The sequence below is a fragment of the Arvicola amphibius genome, chromosome 9 (genome assembly GCF_903992535.2).
Source record: "Arvicola amphibius chromosome 9, mArvAmp1.2, whole genome shotgun sequence".
Classification (NCBI taxonomy): domain Eukaryota; kingdom Metazoa; phylum Chordata; class Mammalia; order Rodentia; family Cricetidae; genus Arvicola; species Arvicola amphibius.
Genome location: NC_052055.2, coordinates 123132521 through 123155008, shown reverse-complemented (window position 1 = coordinate 123155008; position 22488 = coordinate 123132521). Strand labels below are relative to the sequence as shown.

The 22488-nt window shown below is 52.3% G+C and overlaps 3 protein-coding genes across 3 annotated transcripts; all 3 read left to right on the top strand.

The window, feature by feature from the left end:
* The first annotated feature begins 174 nt into the window (after positions 1–174).
* Positions 175–3662, top strand: Slc39a7 (solute carrier family 39 member 7). Its single transcript, XM_038342244.1, has 7 exons — positions 175–964; positions 1050–1218; positions 1371–1424; positions 1553–1693; positions 1808–1948; positions 2060–2256; positions 2941–3662. The coding sequence occupies exons 1-7, from the start codon at positions 554–556 to the stop codon at positions 3211–3213; spliced, it is 1386 nt and encodes a 461-aa protein (XP_038198172.1). The 5' UTR covers positions 175–553; the 3' UTR covers positions 3214–3662.
* Positions 3663–3839: 177 nt separating this feature from the next.
* Hsd17b8 (hydroxysteroid 17-beta dehydrogenase 8) lies at positions 3840–5875 on the top strand. The gene is made up of 9 exons (XM_038342245.1): positions 3840–3925; positions 4097–4302; positions 4384–4500; positions 4615–4707; positions 4804–4889; positions 4968–5052; positions 5211–5253; positions 5430–5504; positions 5701–5875. The coding sequence occupies exons 1-9, from the start codon at positions 3880–3882 to the stop codon at positions 5715–5717; spliced, it is 768 nt and encodes a 255-aa protein (XP_038198173.1). The 5' UTR covers positions 3840–3879; the 3' UTR covers positions 5718–5875.
* A 1397-nt stretch (positions 5876–7272) lies between these two features.
* Positions 7273–10703, top strand: Ring1 (ring finger protein 1). The gene is made up of 7 exons (XM_038342792.1): positions 7273–7423; positions 7515–7641; positions 8409–8569; positions 8659–8874; positions 9178–9567; positions 9868–10141; positions 10306–10703. Exons 2-7 carry the CDS (start codon positions 7564–7566, stop codon positions 10405–10407), a joined length of 1221 nt encoding a protein of 406 aa, XP_038198720.1. The 5' UTR covers positions 7273–7423; positions 7515–7563; the 3' UTR covers positions 10408–10703.
* Positions 10704–22488: the final 11785 nt, after the last annotated feature.

Sequence of the window (22488 nt, the reverse complement as noted above, 5' to 3'; positions counted from 1 at the left end):
AGCTCCCGCCCCTTCGCCGAAGTGGGAACGGAGGAGGCGGTCTCCGCCCGCCCGTCAGCTCCCGCGCCCGCCGTCCCCTCGGATGACCCCGGCCCTGCGCATGCGCGCTGGGGGCGCGGCCGCGCCGTCCACGGGGCGCCGCCATGTTGGTAAAGGTAGCGGGGTGCGGGCCGGCAGGAACTTCCTGATCTCGCGGGAGCTCGAGGCGTGACTGCCACGTCCCAGCACACGGAGAACCGAGAGGATCCCGGAGCCGGTGAGGACTCCCCGCCGCTGCCTTGCGGCGCTTTGCAGGCCTTTCCCCCCTCGCCCCAACCGTGGGCCATAGAGACGAGGGCCCAGAGAGACCGTGGAGCTGCGGATCGCAGGCTAGAGCGGTGTCGGTGGGGGGGAGGGGGTCTGCATCCGGGTGGGGTGTCGGGAGCGAGAGAACCCGCTTTGGGGACAATGTGAGACGGGGGCGAGCCATCCAGGGGTGGCGGAAGGGCACAAGTGCAGGGAAGCGGACCCCGCTTAGGGAGAAGAGTCGTCGTCTGTCCCTCCGGTCAGCGCGATGGCCGAGGGCCTCCGGGTCCCCCGCTGGGTGGCTGTGGGACTGCTGACCTGGGCGGCTATGGGGCTGCTGGTGGCTGGACACGGGGGTCATGGTGACCCGCACCAAGACGTGGAAGAGGACTTCCATGGCCACGGGCACGGGCACTCACCTGAGGATTTCCACCATGGCCACAGCCATGCCCATGGCCATGGCCACACTCATGAGAGCATCTGGCATGGGCATGCCCACAGCCACGACCATGAACATTTACATGAGGATTTGCATCATGGCCATAGCCATGGTCACTCCCATGATAGCGTCCACCACAGAGGACATGGACTTGCCCGTGAACGTAGCCACGGAGCCTCTCGGGAGACGGGGGCTCCAAGCGCCAAGCACCACCTGGACACTGTCTCTCTTTGGGCCTATGTGAGTCCCCTGGGGACGTGGGGAAGAGGGACTGGTTCTTAGTCTTTGGAAAACTTCATATGTGACTTGTGACTCCTTTCCCCAGGCCCTGGGGGCCACAGTGCTAATCTCTGCGGCTCCGTTCTTCGTGCTCTTCCTCATCCCAGTGGAGTCCAATTCTCCCAGGCATCGCTCCCTGCTCCAGGTCCTGCTCAGTTTTGCCTCTGGGGGGCTCCTGGGTGATGCCTTCCTGCACCTCATTCCTCATGCTCTGGGTAAGTAACCTCGATGCTACCTCAGAAACTTAAGATGATTTATTCTCTAGAAGGAAAGGGGGTTCTTTCTCTTTTGTGACCCCAGATCTTCCAATAGTCCTCAACTGCACATGCGCTGTGCCAAGTGTTCCCCTTTTTTCTACTTCTTGCAGAACCTCATTCTCACCACGCTGTGGAGCAGCCTGGACATGGACACTCCCACAGTGGTGAGAAAGAGATGGGAATGGGGATCGGGATGCTGGGGAGTGTCTGCCTCTTCCAGTTCTTCGCCTCTTGCACTGGAGGAGGAGTCTGGAATCCGCATCTCCTCATGCTTCAATGCCTCTGCTCCCAGGACAGGGCCCCATTCTGTCTGTGGGGCTGTGGGTTCTCAGTGGGATTGTCGCCTTCCTTGTGGTGGAGAAATTCGTGAGACATGTGAAAGGAGGACACGGACACAGCCACGGACATGGGAGCCACGGCCACGGGAGACAGGGTGAGCCTACCTAGCCTGCCACAGAGCTGTAGGCTCTTACAGTGGAGCAGGCTTCTTATGGAGGACACATTGAAGGCTCGGTCCCCACTCTGATCGACTCCTGTTCTCCCTCAGAGTGTCCTTCCAAGGAGAAGCCCAGCTCAGAGGAGGAAGAAAAGGGAGCAGGGACATTGCGGAAAAGGAGAGGAGGGAATGGGCCGAAGGATGGGTCAGTGAAACCTCAGAACCCTGAAGAGGAAGAAAAAGCAGGTTCAGGTGAGGGACGGGTGGGTGGATGGAATGTGTGCTGGAGGTGATGTTGGCATCTAGACAATTCCAAGGGGTACGTATGGCCTTCAGTCTTCTTGTCTTCTTTCTTTCCAAAAGACTTGCGTGTGTCTGGATATCTGAACCTGGCTGCTGACTTGGCCCACAACTTCACAGATGGTTTGGCCATTGGAGCTTCCTTTCGTGGGGGCCGAGGGCTAGGGATCCTGACCACAATGACAGTCCTGCTACATGAAGTGCCTCATGAGGTTGGGGACTTTGCCATCTTGGTACAGTCTGGCTGCAGCAAAAAACAGGTTGGTGCCAACTGCCTGTCATTTGTTCCTAACAAGCTGTCCTACCATTGACAAGTCTTTTAGAAAGGGGCAAGTTATTTCCTTCACCTCTGCTCTGTGCTGTTGCGCCATGACCCTCATATGTGCAACCTGGTGCACACAGCCTGGAAGGGCTGGGGGAGAGGGTGGAAGATGTTTCAGATGTGTGTTCTAGTGCTTCGCTTCCTTTCTTCCTTTTTTAAAATTTTTATTTATTTTTTGTTTTTCAAATCAGGGTTTCTCTGTAGCCTTGGAGCTGGAACGCGCTCTTGTAGACCAGGCTGATCTCAAACTCACAGAGATCCGCCTGCCCCTGCCCCTGCCTCCCGAGTGCTGGGGTTAAATGCACGGCCACCACTGCTTTTCATTCAACCTTTTGGGGCTGGGGGTCTTGGGTGACTGTGCTGGCCAGGGAGCCCCAGGCAGCTGTCTGTCCCTGCTTCCTGGTGCTGGGCTTGCAAACACCCCCACCGCACTTGCCTTTCTGTGCAGGTGCCCGGGGTCCAGATTCCTGTCCTCACGCTGTGCAGCAAACACTATCAATGGAGCCATTGCCCCAGCCCCTTACAGTCTCCACCTTTCCAAAAGCGTGCACACCTGTACAGCTGTCCCCACCGACACCCTAGTCCTCGGCTGTAGATGACCTTTCTCTTTTCTGCCCACCAGGCGATGCGTCTGCAACTCCTGACTGCAGTAGGAGCGCTGGCAGGCACAGCGTGTGCCCTTCTCACCGAAGGAGGGGCAGTAGGCAGCGAGATGGCAGGTGGTGCCGGGCCTGGCTGGGTTCTGCCATTCACTGCTGGTGGTTTCATCTATGTAGCAACCGTGTCCGTGTTGCCTGAGCTGTTGAGAGAGGCATCTCCACTACAGTCACTGTTGGAGGTGCTGGGCCTGCTGGGGGGAGTTGTCATGATGGTGCTGATTGCCCACCTCGAGTGAGGGCGGGGTAATCTGCCGCCCCTGACTCCCAAATAAAGACAGTCGGGAGCACTGGCCAGCGTTAACTCGCCAGAGGAAGGAGTTTTAGCCTTGGAGAATGACAGGTCAGGGGGACCAAAGTGTTGGACACTGCCCAACAATGTTGTTGGTGAGAAAGACTGGGATGACCGGAGCCCACCTGGTGGTCCCTATCCTGCTTGTTTTCCCAGAACCAGCATGCCACAAGGGGTCCTCCAAGGTCCGACCCCTTCTGAACTGGTTTGTGGTGGCTTCAGGAAGACAGGAGTGGGGTAGACATCAATCGTGTGTCCTGATTTGGAAGTTGAGGGATGGGAGAATGTTCCTTGGTAAAATCTCACCGCCTGATTTATTTTTGTTTCTATTCCTTTTATATCACTGTTTGAATGGGTAGGAGGCACGATGATCAGAAATAAAGTACTTAGATCTGCCCCGCGTGCAGTCTTTGATTTTGGGGGGAGTGGGGTTCCTTGTCTCCCCATACTCCCCAAGTCCCCAGGGGTGGTGGGTGGCCACGCCCCTACAGTGGGAGGTGGCTGCCTAAGTCCTATGGCTGACGGGATTTCCATTGGACCCGGTTCGGCCCTCGCCACGCCCCCATGTGCTCGGATTGGCTTGGGCTACTAGGCCCGCCCGCCCCCAGCCACCATGGCGTCTCAGCTCCGGCTCCGCTCCGCGCTGGCTCTGGTCACAGGTTCAGGGGGGTCCCTCCCAGGGTCGGTTGGGGTGCCGGGGCCATGTCAGCGAGCGCCACTCCTGGGGTCCCTGGCGCTTTTGTCTGAGTTTCATTAACTTGGCGCCCCGTGACCTCTGACTTCCGTCCGTCTTTCCCACTACCGCGGACTCCCCCTCCCCCCCATCTCAGGTGCGGGCAGCGGCATCGGCCGCGCGATCAGCGTGCGCCTGGCGAAAGAGGGCGCTGCCGTGGCCGCCTGCGACCTGGACGGGGCAGCGGCACAGGACACCGTGCGGCTGCTGGGCGGCTCGGGGAGCGAGGCCGGGAAGCACGCCGCCTTCCAGGCGGACGTGTCTCAGGCCCCCGCAGCCAGGCGCCTGCTGGAGCAAGTGCAGGTGAACCAGTCACCGTGTCCCACAGCCCTCGGCCCGGCCCTTTGTGGTCTTTGGTGTCAGCCTTCCCCCTCCCTCCCATAGGCCTGCTTTTCTCGCCCGCCATCTGTCGTTGTGTCCTGTGCGGGCATCACACGCGATAAGTTTCTGCTCCACATGTCAGAAGAAGACTGGGACAGAGTCATAGCTGTCAATCTCAAGGTGGTGACCTCTGAACCCGTGCCTTGTGCCCGCCCCCAGCCTGGGGGAAGGACTTGGATGGAGGAGGGCTGCCACCCCAGCTGATCTTGCCAGCTCATTACCCTCTCGTGCCAGGGCACCTTCCTAGTCACTCAGGCTGCAGCCCAGGCTTTGGTGTCCAGTGGCTCTCGTGGCTCCATCATCAACATCAGTAGCATCATTGGAAAGGTCAGGTTGAGCTGGACCAGGGCAGCTAGCCGCGTGGGCACTGGGAAGACTCCCTTGGAGACTCCTGACTCACCCTGGGTCTCTGATTCACCATAGGTGGGGAATATTGGCCAAGCAAACTATGCGTCCTCCAAAGCGGGAGTGATTGGGCTCACCCAGACTGCAGCCCGCGAACTTGGACGGTGGGTCAGAACGGGACACCCTACTGATGGAGGGGTCAGTGTCTTTCCCAGGGTCAGCATCCATTCTTCCTCCCACAGACATGGGATCCGATGTAACTCAGTCCTCCCAGGGTTCATTACCACACCCATGACCCAGAAAATGCCAGAGAAAGTGAAGGACAAGGTAGGCTGTGGGTGGAGGGCAGTCAGAGGCGGCCTTTGAGGGGGATTACTGGGCACAGTGCAAACGGTGAGTATTCCAGACATGTACTTAGTGAGGGATGAAAAAAGAGGGGGAAAAAGTCCATAAAAGAAACGAGCGTCAAGAGTGTTTCCTTACAGGTGACTGCAATGATCCCGTTGGGACACTTGGGGGACCCTGAGGGTAAGCATGAGTTGGGAGAAGGCTCTGAGGAGGGGACTTGAAGAGATCTTTAAATCTGTAATATTTTTGGAAAGGTCGCAGAGGGATTCATGATTGGTGTGGCTTGGGGTTATGTGGGAGTATAGTCACTCCGGATCTAAGGCAGTGAGCCTGCCCTTTCCCCACCGTCCCCATAGATGTGGCAGATGTGGTTGCGTTCTTGGCATCTGAAGACAGTGGATATATCACAGGGGCCTCAGTGGAAGTCTCTGGTATGAGGCCTTCGTGGGGGAGGGCGGACGGGACGGAAAAGTACAACCTCGACTGCTGGAATGAGAAAGTGAGGGGACCGTGCAGCCCGAAGGGCAGAGGCCCCTTCTCTAGACCAGGGACAGAAGTGGGTGCCTATCCGTATACCTCACCGGTGACCCAAGCACTTATTCATTCCCATGTTTCTGCCCCTCTCAGGAGGTCTTTTCTTGTAACTGCCTCATGGAAGCTGGACGCTGCTCGCTGCTCCCCCACCACTGCCTGGCCTCCTGCTGACGAGGACGCTAAGTTCCCAGGCTACAAAAGGGGTGGCAGTGTGTGGAAGGCAGGGGTGCTTGTGACCCTAATAAATTCCAAATCCTCTTCCCTGCCACCTCCGGTTCTTCTTGTGTCCAAGCCCTCAGACCCTTCCCCACCTCCCCCTCTCTCCCCTTTCCGAAGGATTGCTCCCTTTCACTGCCTGGTCTCCCAGGGCAACCCCCGCCGCCGGGTGTGAGAGGAAAGAGTGTATGTCACTGTGTGTGCGTGACACTCGGGGTCTTTTCAGAGGGAGGGGATTCTGTCCCCACCCCCTTTCATTGGTCCTGCAACACCAGTCATGCCCCCCCCACCAATCCCCGGGTCCTTATGGCCCCCAAGGGTGATTTGTTCTTGGCCCCATCCTGTTGTCCAGTCTGGCCTTGGAAGGGGGTCTTGGAACAGGTGGCCCACCCCCACCCCTCCTTTCTCTGCTCCCCTCCCTTCTCTCCACCTTACAATAGCCGCAGCCGGCCTGGGGTCGGATGGGGGGGGGATTAGGGGAGGGGGCCAGGATTAGGGGAATGGACTAGCCGATGAAAGGGGCTGGAGGAGAGCAGAAGGGAGGGGGCTGGGAGAAGGAGGAGGAAGGGGAGGGGGTCCGCGCTAATCGACTCTGGCGCCCACATAAGGACTGGCCACGGACTGAAGGAGAGAACAGGGAAGTAGGGGGTAACTGGGGTTGGGGGCGAGGGGACCCACCACTGCTAACTTGTCCCAGAGACAGGCCACCCCCTGGCAGCCGCAGCGCAGGCTGGCGAGGGACAGAATGCCCGTCACGGTCTCTTCCTCCGTGCTCCTCATTCCTGCCCTCAACTGGGATGGCCCTGCTCTTTCCTCTTCGCTCTCTCTCCGTCCGCTTCCTTCACTCCGAGTCCCAGAGAGGCTCTGCCCACTTTCCCACGCCACACATTTCACTCGTTTGTTCCCCGACTCCCCCACGGAGGTCCTATCTGCTGTCCCCGCTTCCGCGTGGCGTCTCCATCCCCGGTGCCTCCGGTGCGCCTCCCTCCCCGCCCCGGGCCGCGGCTCCTGATTGTCCAAACGCAATTCTCGAGTCTCTGGCTCCGGCCGAGAGTTGCGTCTGGACGTCCCGAGCCGCCGCCCCCAAACCTCGAGGGGGAGAGGCCGGGCGGAGCGTGGGCCGGTCCCCCAGACGCCCGGGACCCCGTCGCTGCCCTAGGGGCGCAGGGCGCGCGCCCAGCAGCAGAGGTGCAGCTGCGGCCAGCTTTCCGGGGATCCCGGGCCCCGGCTTGGGGGAAGCTGGAGATCATCGTCCCCGCCGCGGAGGGGAGCTCCGCCCTCGGGTTCCCCACGTGCACGCACCAGCACCCCCACCCCAAGGTCGGCTCCGTGCGCGCCCCGCGGGGGAGGGGGAACCCGGTTCCACGGCACCCTCCACGCGAGCCGCGAGGGCGGTGACGTCTCCGCCGCGGGGGTGGGATGCAAGGAGGGCGGAAGTGACGTCGGGCCTCAGCGCCCGGGCCATGGCGGCAGCGGCGGCGGCGGTGGCAGCGAGAGCCGCGGCGTGAGTGGCAGCTGCGGACCGAGAGGACCAGGGCGGCGCAGCCGGGGGGTCCCCGGGGAGAGGCCCGCGGCGGGCCAGCGCGACGGCCGGAGCCGGGTGAGGGGCCGCGGGGTGCGCGCACAGGGCTCCGGGGGCGGGGTCTGCAGAGGGGCGGCCCCGACAGCGTCCCCTCCCCCCCACTCCGCAGACTTCTCTCGGCGGAGCCCTGCTTGGAGGGGGGTCCGCGCCCCGTCACCATGACGACGCCGGCGAATGCCCAGAATGCCAGCAAAACGTGGGAACTGAGTCTCTACGAGCTGCACCGGACCCCGCAGGTGACAGGGATCTTCCAGTCCCAACTCACCCCCTCCCGCCAGCTCTTCTCCCTCCCCCCTTCACACTATTCTTTGCCCGATTCTGCGTTTGAATCACCTTTCATCTTTTCAAAGCACTTCTACACTTACCTCGTTTAATCCGATTTAACCTCTCCAAATAGCCGTGTCAGAGAGGTACGGCAGATACTGCTGCGTTAATTGGCGCACGGTAAACAGACGCCAGAAGTTACCTTTTCTCTCTCCTCTTAGCTCGCACATGTCCCGCATGTCCGTGTACACAGACTCTCCAGTGTTCTGACTGGGTACAGTGGGACGTTGAAATCTGTTTTAACAGGCCCACTGAAATTCTAGTAGTCTCGCTCTTAGAGTTTTAAGGAAGCCTGTTGAGGCTGGGTGTGGTGGCGCATTGCAGAAGCAGAGGCAGGTGGATCTCTTAAGTTTGAGGTCAGCCTGGTTTTCCATAGTGAATCCAGGCCAACTAGGGTCACACACATAGTGAGACCCCCAAAAAGCAAACAAAAAGTTTGTTGAATAAATATTCGCAAAGCCATAGACCTGTGCCATCCCCAGCTAACCCTAGCATCTCACCAAACGTCTGTTCCTTCTGTTTCAAAACTCCTTGTGAATGAGTCCTCATCCCTTCTGGGTAATTTCCAAGTCCTTGGTCTCCTCCATCCCAGAATTCCCATCTTCCTCAGTTGGCCAGCATGGCTGTCCCGGTTCTGAAACTCCTTTCCCCAACCCTCTGCCACCTGCTAATGGCCCAGGAAGCCATCATGGACGGGACAGAGATCGCGGTCTCACCTCGGTCGCTGCATTCGGAGCTCATGTGTCCCATCTGCCTGGACATGCTGAAGAACACAATGACCACCAAGGAGTGCCTCCACAGATTCTGCTCTGACTGCATCGTCACTGCCCTGCGGAGCGGGTAACAGGAGGGACCGTTTGCAGTGGGTAAGGTAGGGGGGCATCAGTGATGGCGACTGAGCCTACAGAGCTTCCTCTCTCCCAACCCAGGAACAAGGAGTGCCCTACCTGCCGGAAAAAGCTGGTATCCAAGCGGTCCCTACGGCCAGACCCCAACTTCGATGCCCTGATCTCCAAAATCTACCCCAGCCGGGAAGAATACGAGGCCCATCAGGACCGAGTGCTCATCCGCCTCAGCCGCCTGCACAACCAGCAGGCGCTGAGCTCCAGTATCGAGGAGGGGCTTCGGATGCAGGCCATGCACAGGTGTGGAGGTCTGGACTCAGGTGTGAGCTGTGAGGAGGCTGGAGTAGGGGTCTGGTCGCCTACCCTCTTCCAGCTGCCGGGTGTTGACCAGGCAGGTGCCTGTATCCTCAGACCGGTCTAGTCCTCTCTGTTTCTTCAGTCATCAGATAGAAATAAAAACACTTACTATGCTTGATACATTGTTAGCGACTGGTAAACACGCAAAATCACTGTTAGGATTTCCATGGCCTCAGAGTCGTCTGAAGTTTAACACTTAGGGGCCTGAGTTCTGCTCTCTCTAACCCAGACTGTTTATTTCTACAGGGCCCAACGTGTAAGGCGGCCGATGCCCGGATCGGATCAGACCACCACCATGAGTGGGGGGGAAGGAGAACCTGGGGAGGGGGAAGGGGATGCAGAGGATGTAAGCTCTGATTCCGCTCCTGACTCCACTCCAGGCCCTGCTCCCAAACGACCCCGTGGAGGGGGTGCAGGGGGCAGCAGTGTAGGGACAGGAGGCGGTGCTGCTGGGGGGGCTTGCGGGGGTGCTGGTTCTGAAGACTCTGGTGACCGGGGCGGCACCCTGGGAGGGGGAACTCTAGGCCCCCCCAGCCCTCCTGGGGCTCCCAGTCCTCCAGAGCCAGGCGGAGAGATCGAGCTTGTGTTCCGGCCCCACCCCCTGCTTGTGGAGAAGGGAGAGTACTGCCAGACTAGGTGAGGAGCCCTACCTGAGTTCAGGATTCTGCATCAGAAGGGGGCTTCAGGCCTGGGGTGTAGTTCTGTTGGTAACGTGCTTTTCAAACAGCCATGAGACCCTGAGTTTCTCCTCCAGCACCACATAAACAAGGGGGTGGTGTGAACCCGTAATCCCAGAGGCAGGGGGATGAGAAGGTCACCTTCAGCTACATAGCAAGCTAGAGGCCAGCCTGGGGGTACCTGTGTCTCTAGCCAGACCTTTTGAGGAAGTTGTCCATTCGAGGACTCTCGCCCTCACATCCCCGCCCTGTCCTCCAGGTACGTGAAGACCACTGGGAACGCCACTGTGGATCATCTCTCCAAGTACTTGGCCCTGCGCATTGCCCTGGAGCGCAGGCAGCAACAGGAAACCATAGAACCAGGAGGGCCTGGTGGGGGTGCCTCAGACACAGGCGGACCTGATGGGGGTGGTGGGGAGAGTGGGGTTGCCGGAGGAGGCGAAGGTCCTGAGGAGCCCACCCTGCCCAGCCTGGAAGGTGTCAGCGAGAAGCAGTACACCATCTACATAGCACCTGGGGGTGGAGCGTTCACGGTGAGCATGTCCTGTCCCCCAGCGTCTCAGCCCTGCTCTGTCCCTCTCTGTGGGCTCTGGTTCTGCCACACACCCCTTTCCCCCGCCTTTTCCTTCTTCTTCCCTTGTCTCTCATCCATTTCCTTTTCCAACTTTCCTCCCCCTGCCTCTCTTCTCCTCTCTAGACGCTGAATGGCTCGCTGACCTTGGAGCTCGTGAATGAGAAGTTCTGGAAGGTGTCCAGGCCCTTAGAGCTCTGCTATGCCCCCACTAAGGACCCAAAATGACTTCACAAGGGCACAGCCAGAAGGTGGGGACCACAGGGTGTCCCTGTGTCCCAGCTCACCCTGCCAGCTTCATCTCCCAATGCCTCCCAGCCAGACAGCAAGAGGACACAAGCAAGGACAAATGGCTTTTATACAAAGTATCTATATCAGATTCTTCTATATTGTACAGCACGGAACCTGTGCCCGCTACTGCCTTTTCTATTGACCCTAACTGCCCATCCTGCAGGTGACGGGGAGGTGAACACGGCCCCCTCCCCACCCTCCCACCAACAACAAATTTGCTTACTTCTTTGAAAGCTGCAGTCCTCTGTGTGTGTCTATCAAGGGTGTATAATAAACAGGGGGGAGGGGTAGCTGGAGAAATGGCTTTCCCAGCATCCACATGGTGGTGCACCACCAAATGTAACTCTGGTTTCAGGGGGTCTGAAGCCCTTTTCTGGCCTCTGCAGTCACCAGGAACACATGGTGCACTGACTTGTACAGGTGAAACACCCACACATTAAAAACTAATAGGGCATAGTGGCACACACCTTTAATTCCAGCACTCAGGTGACAGAGGCAAGTGGATCTCTGGGTTTGACGGCAGCCTGGTCTGTAGTGAGTTCCAGGCCAACCAAGGCTACCTAGTGTTTTATTTGGGAAAGCTTAAAACTCACAGGAAATGAGTGAAGGAAATAGGAGGTGATGGCAGAGGTCAGCTCCCCTATAGCTGCCCCCCCCCACAATAGAAATGAAAAGAAGGAGGAGCCAGCCATGGTCTCGAATTCCTGCAGTTCCAGGATCTGGTTGGCAGAGCCAGAAGAATCTCCAACAACCTTGAAACCAGGCTGGTCTACATGATGAGTTCTGGGCCAGCCTGGACTAGTTACACCCAAGCTCCAAAAACCTGAAGACAAGGGAACTAGGGACAGTCTGAGAAGCTGGAGGAGAGGATGAAGGGGCAGACTTTCCAAACATTCTGCACAACCCCATCGGCCCAGTGAAATCCAGTTAACCCGCAGGAGGTGCAGAGCCAGGTCTCCACGGTAAAGTCGGTCTGGCCACCAAGAAGACAGCCATGAAGATTGAAAGGAACATTCCATCGCTACTGATGTCTGAAAAGAAAAGAGGGCTGTGAGAGCCAGTTGTGGCCTTCGGGTCTGGAGTCCCAGAGGAGTCTGGGGTTTCAGGAACAGGCTTTCTGCAGCAGAATGAATGCACTCTCTGCCCCGTCTTCCCTCGGGGCCTCACAATGCTGCAGGCTGGTTACCTACGGCCCACCCATTCTCTAGGCCCCTTGAGTACCGCTGACCTGTCAATGTGCCACCTTTGTCCCACAGAGGTTCAAGATGCTCTCTTAACCCCCAATGCAGCCCCATTCTTCAGTGTCCATCCGGGAGCCCCCCAGCTCTTTGTTTTGTTTTTTTTTAGATAGGGCCTCACTATGCCACGCTGGCTGCCTGATCAGGCTAGCTTTGAACTCACAGAGACCTGCCTGCCTCTGCCTCCTGAGTGCTGGTATCAAAGGCTTGCACCACCATGCCCAGCTGCATCCCCTTAATCCAACAATGCCCAGGCTGTGCAGCAGGCCAGCAAGGTAGAGAAGTATGGAGAAGCCAGTGAGACACTCAGGAGGAAGCCCACCTTCCAGCAGGCAATCAGTGCTCGCTCATCCCTAGCGGCTTCTAAGTTGCTGCCTGGCTTCCTTTCTCTCAGTAATTCTCAGCTTTTCAATCTCTTCCCCTGTCCCCTGCCTGTGTAACTAAGAACTTCATAGACGTGGCTCCCTACTTTGGAGACACCATGTGTGGGCCTGCCACAGGTCACTTGGGGTAAGTGTCCCCACCTCTGCCTCCCCAGTGCAGGGAGAAGGCAGCATACATGTGTGGCACTAGTTCATGCACCAGCCCCAGATGGGGTGTTTGCGCTCTACATTCTCCTCAAGGCAGCATTACCGACTCAGCAAGATGAGAGGTAATATGTATGTACATATAAGTACATACACACACACGCACGTCTCACACACGCACACAGACACACACACACGAGCAGCTGGACCTTTGTGGAGGGCGGAGGTAGGCAGGATGAAGGCAGAGGCAGCCATGGACAGGATCTTCACCTGCACAAGCCACTGGATCTTTCTGTGGTGTCCTGGCCTGCAAAATGGGGACAATAGGTGGGGCGGCACATGCCATGACCCCAGCCCTCGGGAAGTAGACAGAATGACCAGGGTGGCACATGCCATGACCCCAGCCCTCAGGAAGTAGACAGAATGACCAGGGTGGCACATGCCATGACCCCAGCTCTCGGGAAGTAGACAGAATGACCAGCCTGTCCACTTGGCAAGTTCAAGGTCAGCCTGTGTAAGATGGTTAACATTCCCAGAATCACCCAGGAGACGGGTCTCCGTGGCACTTCTCAGGTACTATCTAGACCAGCAGGCCATGGTGACACATACCTTTAATCCCAGTATTTGGAAGGGGGAAGAGGCAGGCAGATCTCTGGGGGTTCAAGGTCAGCCTGGTCTACAGAGTGAGTGCCAGGGCTATGTTAAGAGACTATCTCAAAGCAAACAAATAGAAAAGAAGTTATCTAGACTAAGGTTAGCCTCTGAGAATTCCATGAGGGGTTATCTTTATGTTAATTGACATGAAAGCCCATCTTAACTGTGTGTGGGACCATTCCCTAGCAGGAGATCCTCAGCCCTGTAAAGTGGAGACAGTGAGTTGAGTGTCCATCACTCTGCCTCCTGTGAGCCTCCTCCGGACTGTGAGCCTTCTCCTCACTATGAGCATCCATCACTCTGCCTCCTGACTGTGAGCTGTGATGTGACCAGCTGCTTCAGGTCCTGTTACTTTGATTCCTAGGATGGTGATGGCCTGCACCCTAGGACTGTGAGCCAGAACGAGCCCGTTCTCCCTTACGTTGTTTTTGTCAGGAAGAGAAACTAAGACGTTTGTCTAAAGGAGGAGAGGGCGAGGCAGGCTTTACCACAGGGCACCTTGTAGTTGGATTTTTCTTGGCCTGTTAGCTCACAAATAATGACATGGAGACTTATTATTAACTGTGAAAGCTTGGCCTTTAGCTTGGGCTCTTTCCCACTAGCTCGTATAACTTAAATTAACCCATATTTTTATTAATCTACATTTTGCCATGTGGCTTTTTCCTCTGTCCCATGTCCTACTCATTCGTACTCTCCTTGGCCTCCCTACTGGATCTCCTCTTCCTCTCTCTGCCTGGAAGTCCCACCCATCTCTCCTATCTAGTTATTGGCTCTTTGTCAAACCAAGAAGGCGCCTTGGCCAAGACACACCTTTACAGTGTAAACAGATATTCTGAAACAGCAGCTCTTGGGAAATGCTGCTACTCATGGGTCACCTAAGCAGAGCCTATAGGAGCCATGGGGTTATTCTCAGACTGCAGTCAGACTCCCGTCCCCTGCCGTTCATTCTCAGACCGTGGTCAGACTCCCATCCCCTGCTGATCCACCCACCTCTTTTGCCCAGAAGCTAAGTGCACACCAGCTCCTCCACTAATGGCTCCTTCACCTTTGCCCCTCCAGCCTACCTCGCCTTTTTCTGGACTTCCCAAAATCCTATTACATGCAACCAGAAACGAAGCCCAGAAAGAGGTGCCTCCAGCTGTTATAGAGGCTTATAAGTGGAAAGAACACCAGAGCAGGTGTCCCAGGAAAAGAGGGGAGTAGAGACAGCTATGGGAAGAGGAGAGGATGGAGGAGAAAGTGGAGCAGGGAAAGCAGGGCTGAGCAAGGCTCAATGCAGCAGGCAGGGAGGTACATCTCTGTGATCCTCCCACTCCAGAGGTGGATGCAGGAGGATCAGAAGCTCAGGGTCTTCCTGGATACATACTGATTTCCAGGTACATGAAACACTGTGTCACAAAGAAAATTTTCAGGATTAAATTTTTTTTGGAAGAAACATGGTGGGATGGGGCTTGCCCACTTTTTCTTCAGTTCTACCTTCCCTGATGCCAAGAAACAGTTACTGGGGGAGGTGAAGACACACACTTTTAATCCCAGCACTCCAGAGACAGATGCAGGCGGATCTATGGGAGTTGAGTCCAATCTCATCTATATCGTGAGTTCCAGCAAAGCCAGAGTCGCACAGGTGAGACCCTGTCTGAAAAGAACAGAGTTACCACCAAGTCCCCACCATCCGGGGACTGCCACTCCACAGAAGCCCCTGAACAAAGTCTCAACCGTTAGCAGTGCCCTCCACTCAGCCTGGCACCAAAGAGGGAGCTGCCCTGCTCACTCTGGTAGGGGTTCCCTTAGGAAAGTCTCTGGGTTCAACAACAGTTGCTACTTGTTCCTGTCATAGGCCAAGTAGGACCTCAGTCCTTGTGTTAACTTGACACACAGTTTACTCTTCGAAGTTGGCAACATTGTTCCCTCTGATGCATCAGGGGTGACAGTTGCCAGAAGCTAAACAGAACTCAACACTTTCAGTGGTGAAAGGGCGCTGGAGAGGCCACCCCATAGTCACCCATTCTGTTGTCTTTCCACAGAGCCTCACGGGTAGCCCTGGCTGACCTGTGTCACCCAAAACACACAGCTCTCTCTTCAAAGGGAATTGCAGACGGTTTATCATAAAGTCAAATTCCAGTGACCATTGTTTCAGGATAGTCAATCATATTGTGAACTCCAAGTTTGCATTTGCATTAATTAAATAAAATCAACCATGATGGAGGAGAATCATTGTTGGGCGCCAATCTGTAGATGGAACGGTGGGGCTGCGTCCCGCCACCTGGCTAGCTTTCCACCTGGAATAATTACACGGAAACTGTATTCATTTAAACACTGCCTGGCCCATTAGTTTCAGCCTCTTATTGGCTAATTTTCACATCTTGCTTTAACCCATATTTAGTAATCTGTGTAGCACCACACAACCATGATTCAGGGGGCAGGGCCAGCAACTATTTGGCTGGAATTAGCCATAGAGAGTATGGAGGAGCCAGGAAAATGGATGGAGAGATACACAGAAAGAAATAGGATGGGCTTGGAATTTTGCACTTCTTTTTGGTTTGGGACAAGTGGAGAGACATGTGTCTTGCTGGGTCTCTGGCCAAAAAGTGAGGTCAGCTGGTCACTTTTCGGCCTCTCTGATTTAGCAGGTTTCCACCCCACGTCTGACTTCCAAGTCTTGTTGGTAAATAGAATGATAGAGAATCAGTTTAAAGCTGCAAATCTGGGGGCTGGAGAGATGGCTCAGAGTTTAAGAGCATTGCCTGCTCTTCCAAAGGTCCTGAGTTCGATTCCCAGCAACCACATGGTGGCTCACAACCATCTCTAATGGGGTCTGGTGCCCTCTTCTGGCATGCAGGCATACACACAGACAGAATATTGTATACATAATAAATAAATAAATAAATATTTTTTAAAAAGCTGCAAATCTGCATACATATTCTATGTATGTATACGTACTATAAACCCTCAAAAAACCAAAAAAAAACATATTGCTACATGTATGTATGCATATTATATACATGTGCTTTAAGCCTACATCTCTGCCACAGCTGTGGGACCAGAGCTCCTTCCAGGCCATGGCCTGAGTAGCTAGTGGGGTGCTGACTGGGGGGCCTTGGGGCCACAGACAGTAACTAAAATATCAGTAGGTTTGTGTATAGTCACTAAGCCGACAGAAAAACGTCAGACCATGGGTTTAGGTCACCCAATTCCATATTCCAATATGGTAACCGTTTCATGAAGTTTTAATAGGAGCAGAACAAAGAAAGCCAAAAATAAAGACACTTCAAATATGTTGGAGGAGGCTTCCCAAGCTCGAAATAACCACTCAAGAACTGTATTAATTAAATCACTGCTTTGTCTATTAGCTCTAGCTTCTTATTGGCTAACTCTTACATCCTAAACTAACCCATCTCCATCCATCTGGACATCACCACGAGGTCGTGGCCTACTGGCAAAGTTTCAGTAGGCTCCAGCGGAGGCGTCTGTCTCTGGCGGCAGCTACATGGCTTCTCCCTGGCTCTGCCTATATATCTCTTTCAACTTGGCTTTACTATGTTAAGCCATTGGCCAAAAGCAGTTTCTTTATTAAGCAATGGCAATAAAACATATTCACAACATACATCACCTCCCACATCATGAATACATTGGCAGAAACATGAGAGAGACAGAGAAAGATGGGGGATCCCCTCCCATAGGCCTCAGATGCTATTCAGTGGCATTCTTAGCTTTCGGGTTAGTGGGAGCCAGTGATCTACTAAATTAATAGAGTCCAAAGGGTTTTTTTTTAATTAAATTTTTAAAATGTTTTCCTGAGGTGATATATTGTTTGCGATCTAACAAATAAAACTTGCCTGAAGATCAGAGTTCAGAGCTAAGATACTAGTTAGCCATGGAGGTCAGGCAGTGGTGGCTCACACCTTTAATCCCAGCACTTGGGAGGAGGAAGCAGAAAGATCAGGAGATTAAGGCCACCTGGGATTGAATCAGTCTAAAAGAGAAACAGAGCTCAGACGTTTAATCCCAGCACAATGGAGGTGGAGACGGGAGTGATATGGCTGGGTGGAGAGAGGAATATAAGGTGGGAGGAAACAGGAAGGAGCTCAGTGCAGTCTGAGGTTTCATAGAGACAGAAAGCATTCAGTCTGAAGATTTGTAGAGACAGTAACACCCCTTAGGTCTGAGGAATCATAGGGAGGGGATCGCCCCTTCAGTCTGGGGATTTGACTGGCTGCTCTGCTTCTCTGATCTCCCAGTTTTCATCCCTAATATCTGACTCTGGGTTTTCATTGTTAAGAACAAGTAGAATCCACACTACAATTTCCCCTCTCTCCTCTCCTCCTGTCCCCTCCCCCGACCTTCCTTCTCCTCCTACCATCCACTCCTCCTCTGTCTCCACTCAGGAAGGGTAAGCAACAAAGAAAAGCAAGGCACATCAAATTGTGGATTGCTTTTGGTAAGATGACCATTTTTACTGTGTTAACCCTACTTATCCCGGAGCATGGAGAGCTTGCCGTTTTCTGATAACGTCTTCGATTTCTTTCTTCAAAGACTTAAAGTTCTTACCTTAGAGGTCTTTCACTTGTTTAGTTAGTTATCCCAAGATATTTTATGTTATTTGTGGTTATTGTTTCTCTGATTTTTTTTCTCTGTTTATCATTTGTATATAGGGAGGAGGGTTATTGTTTTTTTTAATTAAGCTTGTATTCCACCACATTACCAAAGGGGTTTATCAGCTGTAGGAGTTCCCTGGTAGAATTTTTGGGGTCACTTATGTGCACTATCATATCAATGCAAATAACAAAAATTTTACTTTTTCCTTTCCGATTTGTATCCCCTTAATCTCCTTTGGTTGTCAGAAGTTGAGGCAAGAGCAGTTTATTGACCTAATGGCTAGCTTATGCTACGAAGAAATCAAACTACATATGGTGTTTCTTTGGCATCTTTCCTCTTATTTACAAGTAGACTGGGGTTGACAGGAGCAGACACATCTCATGTCAAGAAAAGTCTAAGTTATTAAAACATTTTCAATGCCATATTCTGTAGGTCTTTGGAGTGTTTGAAAATTAGCTATCTATCTATCTGAAATTTATCTCTGAATACCTAGAAAACATAACTAACATGACTGTAATTTTTATGGTTATGGGTAACTATGAGCCTGTATTTCTTTATTATCCTAAATAGCTTTTAAGGACTAAAAGTTACATTACATAACTAAGCTGGTGTTGAACCCACAGATGTCTCCTAGCCTCCGTCTCACAAGGGCTGGGGTTAAAGGAGTGTACCACCACACTTACCTTAGAGGATTGCTTTCAAGAGTCAATTCCTGGGACTGAAGCGATGGTTCCGTACTTAGGAGTACTTGTTGTTCTTGAGGACCTGGTTTGAATTCCCAGCACCTTTGTGGGAGCTGACAGCCATCTGTAAGTACAGTTTCAGGGAACCAATGGCCACCTCTGGTCTCCATGGACACTGCACACCCATGGTGCACATGCAGGCAAAGCACCCACACAAGTTAGATTCTTGCTTTTATTAAAGAGCCAAGGCTGATGCACACCTTTATCCAGCACTGGGCAGGAAAATAAAGGCCTGTCTGTGAGTTCAAAACCAGCGTGGTCCACATAGTGAATTCCAGGCCAGCTAGCTACATAGTGAGATCCTGTCTCAAACAACAACAATAAAAAGCAAGTTAAATAACAATTGTCTTTCCCCGTGGGGTCTGAGGAACAAACTCAGGTCATTGTGTTTGTTCAGGAAACACTTACCTGCTGCGTCATCTCTCTGGCCCCACAAACTTAGTCTACTGGAAGCAGGAATCAGGATCTCTCTGCTAATGCGGAGGCTCCTCAGACTTGAAGCAAGGGCTCCACTGATGACTGATTTCTTTACCATTTATTATCAAGTAAAATCAGTGCACAAATAATAAAGAACAAATGGAGAAATTGTGTCACGAGTGACCACTTACACCCACCATCACTCGTTCATTGCTGCAAAAGGCCGCCTCTTCCTTGGTCACGCTCCTCCCCAGTAAAAAACCTGCCTCTTGGACCAAATACTCCTCTCAATTGGCCAGCAGATTGGTGACAGAATTCCCGTAACATTTCCCCCTTTTGTCTAAGAAAGTACAAAGAACAGGAGGAGGAGAGAATCAAGGGAGTTAACACCAGTCCGCGACAGCACACGCTCGGGAGAATATACTCAGATTTATATATTTATAGCCAAAACACTCAGGACCACTCCCAGCCCCGCGACTACAGCTGGCGGGCAGTTTCTTGTCCCTCTGTCCCGTCCAGGTCGTGTGCCTGCTTACCTGAACCATGTGCTTGTCATGGTCTCTGATGAGCCATGACTCCAGGCAGACACTCGCAGACCCTCAGACTCTGGGCAGACTCTGGTCCTGCAGCCCAAGGCACTTTCGCTGTGCGCCGCTAATCTCCCAACTTCCGTGCCGGCAACCGCACAACTAGAATCTACTGCGGTGTACATCTACTCTCTCAAACCAATTTTGTGCGGTGGGAACAAGTCCTGGAACAGAATCTGCTGTGGCCCGGGGGTATAGCTTGTTTTTTTCCCACCTCTGGGATCGCTGCAGCTCAACTGGCTTTGAGTCCCACTTGCCCTCACTCGGGACTTGGAGCTGTTGCCAGGTCGCTGGTGGCAGGCGGGAAAGTCGAGACGCTCGTATAATTTAGCCTTACCTCCCGGTCCTATTCTGCCTTGCACTCACAGGAGCCAGGTTGGGGATTATCCTGGGTGGGACCGCCCCAGTCAGAAGGAATCAGCTTCTGGAGAGCTGAATCAGCACAGCGCTGCAAGTGTCCTGTACTTGGATCTCCCATGGCTGCTGTGGTGCCGTACGTGCTCCACCTGCTGGTCACACATCAATATTACATCTACAACAATTATTCGAGGATCTGACCTGCAAGTTGATGATGAGGGAGGTGTGAGAGGGAGTGAGGAAGGAGGAGAGGAAGGAAGGGAGAGAGAGAAAGAGGGAGAAGAAGGAGGGCAAAAGAATGAAGAGAAAGGACAATTGTAAAACCTTTCCTTTCCCAGGTCAATGGCTGCAAGCATCACAATGCAGGGAATTAGGTCTCTGCTCACTGATACTCTGGATGGGATGCTAGAAAAATTGACTGAAGAGATAAGCAACCTAGCTGGGATCAATACAATTTCGGTCATAATTGTTATTAGTCTGACAATTCATATCTTATCCTTAAAATGCTTTGATAACAATGTCAAAGATGAGAAACTGACTGAAAATATACAGGTCTTGGAAGATAATATGCAAGCCTTCCAGATAGTCACGAAGGAGAATAAGACAGCTTTTACTGATAAGCTAAAATTGTTAGAGGTATTTACAGTTGAGGACAAAACGTAACTGTTAATACATAAGTTTTAGAACAGCCTTCTACTCAGGAGACACAAACCCTAGAAGAGGCAACTACTGGTAAATTCCAAGCTTTAGAAAAATTTATCAGAACTGATAATAAAAGCATTCAAACACAAACAGAAGAATTCAGAGAAGAACCAACCTTACCATTACCTCAAAGAACTGGATAAGAGTGACCTACGGTTGTTAATACACAACCATGATTTACCCTATAACTATTTATAAAAGGCCACCAGATGACAAGGATACCCAAGGATACACAGACTATAAATGGGATCCTATGCAAATGCTAGACTCAAAGAATATTGAGGGATCTATAGTTTCCTATGCATTCAGCATATGAGAGACAGATGTTGAATGTATGGTCCTCAGGACAAGCTTACTCCAAAGGACTGGAAACAACTAGCCACAGCAGGATTGGAATATGGCCCTCAGTTAGAATGGAACAGTTGATTGAGAGAAGAAGCTAAGGCCCTTGAACAGCAAGCTTAGGTTAGAGGTTTTGAGATTTCCCAAGATCAAACACTTGGTGAAGGCAGTTATGCTGATATAAGCAGTCAGGCTACATTTGAAGAACACACCTTGTCCCTATGTCATACAGTAGCTGTAAATGCTGGGAACGAGATTCAAGAATCTGGGAAGAGGACTGAGCCATATACTTATACAAGAGCCAAAGGAACCCTTCACTGAGTTTTTGCAAAGATTGACTTCAGATGTTAATAGACTGTCAGACCCAGAGTCTAGATGAGTGCTCATTCAATCTTTGGCTTTTGAAAACGCTAATTTGCAATGCGAAACAATAATTAGATCAGCACTCACGGCTCCAACACATGGTCAGCATGGAATCTCTTAACTATGATGATGCATGGGTAGGAGTAGTGATTTCCAAGGGCTTAAGGGAAAATCAAAATGTCAAATGTTTTAATTGTGGTAAACAAGGTAATCTAAGAAGAAATTGTAGGCAGAGTGGTCCTAGACACAATGTCTAGAGATAACTCAAACAAAAGGCTTCTGTCTTCTGGATTATGAAGAAGACATGGCAAAGGCTGACATTTGGGCCAAAGAATGCAGATCAAGGAGCTGGAGAGATGGCTCAGAGGTTAAGAGCATTGCCTGCTCTTCCAAAGGTCCTGAGTTCAATTCCCAGCAACCACATGGTGGCTCACAACCGTCTGTAATGGGGTCTGGTGCCCTCTTCTGGCCTGCAAGCATACATACAGACAGAATATTGTATACAGAATAAATAAATAAATATAAAAAAAGAATTTTTTTAAAAAAGAATGCAGATCAACCAGGGGTAAATAAGACAACCCTTTACCATTGGGAGGGGGGCCTCTCACAGGCCCCCATGTTGAACTTGGCTCAGTTATTACCTGTTACTCTGGGAGAAACTCTTCCCCAGATCAAATAAAGGACCTAATATCTATGGCAAAAGACCATACTGCTCTGGATGATAAAATAGCTTTAGAAGATAAAGTTCCAGGAGAAACCAAAAAATCAATATTTTGGCAGACTTCTATAAATGATCAAAGACCAAAGGTAAGGGTCCAAATAAATGACATTATAATCGGTCTTTTGACACAGGGGCAGATATATACTTGCACTAGAATCATGGCATCCAAACTGGTCTCCTCAGAAGGTACATGTTCAGCTTTTGGGGATTGGAAACTTATCTCAGGTAAAACAAAACACAAGATGGATTGAAGGTACAGGGCCAGAAGGACAGAGAGGAAAATTGAAGTCATATGTGGTTAATATAGCAATGAATTTATGAGGTCGTGATTTGTTACAGCAATGAAATACTCAGATCAACATTCCTCCAATCTCAGAAGCAGACCATAAACCAATGTATGTTTCTGGGGAAAATATTAAAAGGTATTATAATGAACAGTCAACAACCATTCGGGCTGTACATAAAAGGGCACAACAGCTCTGATCTTTCACAGGTACAAACAGTCCTACCTTTAAAATGGTTAGTTAACAAATATGTCTGGGTAGAACGATTGCCTATGACATCAGAAAAATTACAGGCCTTAGAACAGCTGGTACGGAACAGCTAAATGCCCAACATACTGAAGATTCAACTACTCCTTGGAATTCTCCTGTATCTGTCATTAAAAGGATATGCGGAAAATGGAAGCTCCTGACAGACTCGAGAGCCATAAATAAAATAATTCAGCTGATGGACTATCTACAGCCTGGAATTCTCCTGCCTTCTCTGTTA